This window comes from Lathyrus oleraceus, chromosome 3 (assembly GCF_024323335.1).
Source record: "Lathyrus oleraceus cultivar Zhongwan6 chromosome 3, CAAS_Psat_ZW6_1.0, whole genome shotgun sequence".
In the NCBI taxonomy this organism is placed as follows: domain Eukaryota; kingdom Viridiplantae; phylum Streptophyta; class Magnoliopsida; order Fabales; family Fabaceae; genus Lathyrus; species Lathyrus oleraceus.
This window is the reverse complement of record NC_066581.1, coordinates 16,347,106-16,353,731: the sequence shown is the minus strand read 5'-3', so window position 1 is coordinate 16,353,731 and position 6,626 is coordinate 16,347,106. Positions and strand designations below refer to the sequence as shown.

Here is a 6,626-nt window from a genome sequence, read left to right as displayed (position 1 = left end):
TTTTCTCAAAACTAAAGATGAAACCAGAACCAAACTCATCAACTTCATAGCCTATATTGAAAACTAGTTTCACACAACCTTAAAATGTCTAAGAACAAACAATGGCACACAATTTTCTATGGATTCCTTTCTTCATTCCAAAGGTATGCTTCATCAAAGAACATGTGTTGAAACTCCACAATAGAATGATGTCGTGGAACGTAAACATCAACACATTCTTAACATGGATAGATCCCTTACTTTCCAAGATAACCTTCCTCTCAACCTATGAACTTTTAGCACACAACATGCCATCCATATCATCAATAGACTTCCTACTCCTCTCCTCAAATTCAAAAGCCCTTATGAACTGCTTCACAAAGAACCCCCATCCATTATACACTTAAAGATTTTTGGTTGCTTGTGTTATGCATCTTCCCTCCTTGCTCATAGAAGCAAATTTGATACAAAGACTAGAAAAACTATGTTCTTTGGTTTCAAAGATGGTACTAAGGGTTATATCCTATATGACTTAAACTCTCCTAACATTTTTGTCTCTCGAAATGTCATCTTCTATGATACACATTTCCCTCTTAAATCCTCTACTTCCACTTCCATTCCTGTCATCTTCTATGAGACACATGTCTCCCCGAAATGCCATCTTAACCAAATTTGGAGGAGAGTAGGTAATACCTCTCATATTCTAAAATAAATACTTCATGGGGAGGGTGTTGAACAACCAAATTTTGATTTGGTATTGTACTTACTTCTAGGTGTAGAATCTTTCTTCTACCACTCATTTCAGATTTGGAAACAACCAACAGGAAACCAACATCTTTGTGACCCTCAATATTATCAGTTAGGTTACCCCTCTCATGTTGCCCCAAGAATGTCTAAAAAATTCCAAATCTTCTAAGTATGCCATGTTGCCCCAAGAATGTTTCTAAAATTCCATGTGCTTCTACACAACCTCATGGTTTTGAACACCACTAGTCGAATACAATTGTAAAAGATACAATAATCAGTTAAGTTCTCATACTTCAGCTCCACAAAATAAGGAAAATCCGTTTCTTTCCCTAACACCTTATACCTCAAATCATTAGTAAGTTCCATATCCATTAAGTATCTCACAAAGTAACCAAAGGATCGATCGAAAATAACTTTTACACTATTAAAGGATCACATTCAATTCTAAATCAACCTCACTTAAAATAACAAAAAATATCTGAACAAATTTCATTTCATTTCAAACTCAACTTCAACCAAACAAAAACAAATGTACACATTTTAATTCATGATCCCAATATATGGACAAGTTTTGCTGGGCCAAACCTGGATTGCAGGATATTTTCTACTGATGAACTATATATTACAACTAAATAATTACAGAAATAAGAAAAAGTGCTACAAAATAAGACTAAATTTACTATTGTAAATCCAGCTTATTCCTGATTGTTAGCTCTGCTCTAAGATGGAGAACGCCGTTAATAAAGAAGAGGCTGTCCTCCGCCATGAACGATGTCCATGGTGTAGCAAAAAAGTTCCTGGAACCGACTGCACTTTCCCCGCTTAATAGACAGTTGTCTTTATACTTTCTGATGTATTCTAAGGTTGGCTTCGACCGAACAGAAAATTCAAAATCGACATTGCAGCTGGCAGAGCCCTTCTCCAGCATGCCCAAGAACAAGTCGAAGCAATGGTAGAAGCTCTGCTGGTCCATATTGCAGTGAGCAGACAAGAAAAACCTCTGACTGCCTAAATGGAAGGCTTGTGAATAGATGCGCCCAAAGGGGAACATGTTGGCGCACTCCTCCTGTTTCAGGTCTAAGTAGACTACACACTGTTGATAAGGAACTTCGAATTCCACAACCTTTACAGGGCGGTACTTGTATGCCCGCTCAATGAAGAGGCGGTTAGTGGAAGCCGACTCCGCAGTTAGTATTCGTTGCCGGTGTGGTGATTCAGCCTTGAAATACAAGGCCTCAAATACTAGCTTAGAAGCGAATTTATGGTCGAAGTAGTTACAAGTCTGGACCATCTTCAGCTTGTGGCAGGTCATGTACCGGAAGCGGATGAAGGGGATAAGCTTTGCTCTGAGAATTTCGCTCCTCTCTTCAAGTCTTGGGTACTGGGTTTGAGCCCATTTCAGTACAAAGTCGTACACTTCATCCTCAGATGCGACCTGCAGCTCATCGCTGGATAATAATACCATGACCCCAGCAAGTGGCAATCCCATCAGCTCCTCCTGATGCCTGGTCGATAGTAAAACTTCTTAGCATTCAAAAAAATCAGCCGCAAGCATGTCCTAAAAAATCATTTGTAACATATATCATATAACTAATCTAAACAAAGAGGAAAAAAGAAACATACTTGGTGACGTCCTTGTAACGAGCAATGAGATAATTTTTTGCTGCTACAGCCAATGGCCGAACATCATCATCCATCAGGATAGTATAAGGAAGCTCTAGGTAGAGCACCGCAGACTCCGGTGTCATGGGTGTGTTCAGTAATACCTGGCTGCAATATCTCTTGCATGTTGCCACCTCAAACTTGTCTGCTGCTAGCAAGACGTCCAGCAATCTGGGCAGTGAGGTTATGTTCAGAGGTTTGTTGTACATAAATTCTAGAAGCTCCATGAATGGAGCTTCCTCTGTAATAAGCAAAATAAATCAGCATTAGTAAGCAAACTATTGGTGAAAACAAATCTTATTAAGAAAATAATCTAAAAAGCAAACTATACCGGATGCAAAAATTCTCAGAGGGACATGCTTCTGCGGTGACTCCCTCATCCCGTTAGAGAAGAGCTGCAAAATAATATGCATAAATAACCAAACAATATTTACCAAAAGTATTCAAATATAACTCATAAAGAAGAGACATCTACCTTGTAGAAGTACGAGCTCTTCACAGCTAGGATGGCGGAGTTGACATACACTGTTTTCACTTTAACCACTGCAGAGTAGTCCAGGTGAAGATTTGCAGCCTCATCTCCTATATTAATAATAAACCAACTGAAAACTTCACATTTATTGTTTAGCTTGCAAGGAAAAAAAGAATGTTTTTCAGCTTAAGATCATGTTGGCTCATAATCAACCCAAATTGACCATAGAAATTGCCACAGAAGCTGATGAATCAGTGTACAGGCAGGATTCAGAATTTTTGCCAGATTGTGAAATTTCATTGATTATCAATATGATTGTCAAACCAACTGCAAGATGTTGCCTCCATGATTTGAACCGTGGTATTTCTTAAAACAATAAATCGTAAAACTGAGAAACTGGGTAAGAGATTTTTTAAGTTATCCAAGTACCAGCCGTGAAAACTTCAACCATTGCATCTGCCTCTACATCTTGAGGCTCATGCAGCGCACAGTCGTCTACATCAGGTTGGTCCGATAATAAATCTACTACCAAAAACAGGAAAGAGCATGTTAGTATGATGAAAATAAGTGTGTAAAAACATACAACCTGCTATGTACATAGAGTGACAATTTATAGGCAAACACTTGCACATAATCATGTTTTATCATTGCTTTGGCTCTTATCATAATGATGCAAACCAAACCATATTTGACTAAATCACAAGGACCCATTATTAAAATATTTTAGACATAACTCATGATAATAAAAACTTATATATTGCTAGTGACTCCACAGTAAACAAAATTCTAAACTTAATGAGCAGATCCCCAATGGGCCTGGTGCTGTAAAACTCCCGCCAAAACGGGACTTAGAGAAGGATCGTCAGACCCACTGTGAGTCCATTGTAGACAGCTCTGCATATGTGAAACATTTGCAGGAGGCTGAATCCACAAATTGAACTCGGGACCTTCTTATCACACAGCAACAACTCCGATCAGTTGAGCCATGGCGGGATCATGTAAAACATGACTGGCGCCGCAGGGTTCAGCAGCAACCAAACCAAACTGAACAAAAGATGTGTCAACCATTGATTAATAGCAGACCTTTACAATAATTCAATATAGTATCAGTTGAAAAATGCGTGCCTTAGTAATGCCGAACAATATAGCAGATCTTTTCAAAAACATATCTAAGTATGATTGCATTACATTTAACATAGAAATTTTTTCCCTTTCAGTTTGTGGGAACCCTAATGCATTAGAATTCAACTCATATCCTATTTGTTTCCCTTTGATTTGTAGATAAAATTTGAAATAAACAAAGAAGCTACACCAATTGAATAATTTAAACAACAAAAAGACATCAAGAATAATCTCATAAACGCCTAAGAAATGAACACCATTCAAGAATAATCTCAAAAAAAAAGATTTTGGAGTAAAAAATATCAGTGTATACCATTGTCTTTCTGAATGTCTTCCCTTCTCCTTTCGCTGTGTCTAGTCGAGTCGGCATTAGGGTGAACTTCAATGAAATCGTTCATGATTTCGAGATGAATGATTCTATCCGAAAAACTAGAGTCATTGAAAGCAAAGCTAAAATCAATGTACTCAGAACCTCCGTTCACGATTGAAGACTCAACTAAATTGGTGTTATTGTTGATAGTGCTCATTCTTTGATTGATAAAGAAACACTGAACTTTCTTGCAAAGAAAGAATAAAGAAGATGGTGAAAATGAAAGCTATAACTCTAACTATGAAAAGACAATGGTGGGAAAATAAGTTCAAGTGTTTCCGTATTTATACTCAAAATAAAACTGTTGGAAAAGAAATTGTAAACAAATAAAAAAAAGTATATAATTTTGTCTCCTATATTGGATTTTTTTTAAAATAACCATTTAAAAAAAAATGTACATCTCAGAGGAGGCGCCAATGCTCCTGGCGGCTAGGTGCATTTGGTTGTGTGGGCGCCCATTCATCTGGCGCCTGCATGTCATGGTCATGTGGGCGCCAATACCTCAAGCGCCCACATGTTTTGTACAATTGATGTTCCGTCTCTATAAATACCACTCCTTGGATGCAATATTTTTCACTGAAACTCATCTCCTAATACCATAATTTGTCTAGTTCAACCACCATCAATTTCAATTTTCTCTGTTTCAACAATGTCTGCATACACTCAGAAACGAAATGCTGACGTAATATTTTGCGTCGTTGCGGCTCCGATACATATTCGAATTTGGAACACAGATACGTTTGAACGTCTTATTCGGACATTGTACAGTTGGTTAGAGGGAGAAATTGGAGAGGGTGAACGAATTAGAAGAATACAATGACTTGTGTTCACGTTCAACCAAAACGGAGAAGTGCACGAATGGGTGGATATTAAGACCGACCAAGAGGCTCGTAGGATGATGCATTACATGTTCAAAATTGTTTTGATGGTTGTAATTGCATAGTTCTTGTATTGTATGTGTTATAATTATTTGTGTTATTGTTTATGTAATGGTACTTTCGTCACAGACGTCTAATATGAAATAAATTTAGTTTTTCATATATTGCAATAGAGGTACATGTAAATTTATCTGGTTGTGCTCGTTCCAACACTAGGACAATTATTACGATTGTAACCTGACTGGCGGCATGAACTACATAGTCTAACCATTTTGTTCGCCGTATCTATTTCGGTTCGAATCCGGGTGCTGTTTGGGCGACCCTTTTTCTTCCTTCACATATCTTCGTTGTGCCAGACGATGTCCCCTTGATATTCTGGCCAATAATCCTCTTTTGCCACTATGAAAAAGCTAATTTTATAAACATTTGAAAGGATGGCGACTTTGTAAACTTCAGATAGCAAGTAGGATGAATCTCTTCGAACCTTTGAGCATGCCGCAATTACATGGGAGCAGGGGGTATGAAAGGCTTGGAACTTTCCGTAGTCGCACCAACCTCTATCTAGTTTGACTCTGTACTGTCCCATCGGCATGCCCTCATTGTGATCCATGGACTCGACAATACTATACCAACCTTTAGTTCTGTCAAAGACCGTAACCACGTGTGTGTTTGCTTTGGCAGCTTCATGTCTGATGAATTTTATTGAAGCATCACTGAACAACTGTCCAGATTACAACACTGAACTCCATTTTGAGCGTCTGGTTTCAAACAACGCTCCTAGCCTGAAATATGTTACCTGCACCAAAGCGGTTATTGGTAGGTTACAGATGCCTTTGAAGACAGAGTTCATTGATTCCACAAGATTTGTTGTCATGTGGCCCCAACGCTGACCGTTGTCGTATGCCCTAGTCCACTTCTCCAATGGAATACTGCAAAAAAGAATACATGTACTTTTTTTCATATGCATATTTGCTTCAAACTTGGGGTTGGTCAAGAATGTCGTCGCTCGCCCCGATAAATGAGCGCACATTCATGTTCCCGTTTGCAACCAAGTAAGTCTAACACTTTACCATTTACCATTTAGTTAATTATATTTTATATTATAATTAACAGTAAATAATATTTTTCACTTCTTTTTTATCTAAGGTGGTCAATAAGGGGAATGAACTACAATAGGTGTCTGAAACACGCTATTGCAGTCTATCGCAATCTATTGACCACATTGGACATGACGATGTAATAATCCTATCCAACTATATTTTAATTTAAAAATACTTCTCAAATTATTTTCCATCTAATCGTTTCTTATTGTTTTACAGTTTATCTGGAGGTCATATCTGGGCCTGAATCATGATATGAACCATGACGATGCTGCAGTTTGGACAGCGAAGACACC

At 38.0% G+C, this 6,626-nt stretch overlaps 1 protein-coding gene across 1 annotated transcript; it reads right to left on the bottom strand.

Annotated features, from left to right (window-relative positions):
* Nucleotides 1–1,300: 1,300 nt before the first annotated feature.
* LOC127128874 (BTB/POZ domain-containing protein POB1) lies at nucleotides 1,301–4,579 on the bottom strand. Its single transcript, XM_051058247.1, has 6 exons — nucleotides 4,296–4,579; nucleotides 3,290–3,382; nucleotides 2,864–2,970; nucleotides 2,720–2,783; nucleotides 2,350–2,629; nucleotides 1,301–2,231 (listed from the first exon to the last, which is right to left on the bottom strand). Exons 1-6 carry the CDS (start codon nucleotides 4,507–4,509, stop codon nucleotides 1,406–1,408), a joined length of 1,584 nt encoding a protein of 527 aa, XP_050914204.1. The 5' UTR covers nucleotides 4,510–4,579; the 3' UTR covers nucleotides 1,301–1,405.
* Nucleotides 4,580–6,626: the final 2,047 nt, after the last annotated feature.

What these genes read in the sequence shown, in the direction of transcription:
- LOC127128874 (XM_051058247.1), bottom strand. Translation starts at nt 4,509, where the DNA reads ATGAGCACTATCAACAATAACACCAATTTAGTTGAGTCTTCAATCGTG. An exon ending in AGAGCTCGTACTTCTACAAG is followed by an intron (nt 2,784 to 2,863) that starts GTAGATGTCTCT and finishes ATTATTTTGCAG; the next exon opens with CTCTTCTCTAACGGGATGAG. An exon ending in CGTTACAAGGACGTCACCAA is followed by an intron (nt 2,232 to 2,349) that starts GTATGTTTCTTT and finishes ACTATCGACCAG; the next exon opens with GCATCAGGAGGAGCTGATGG.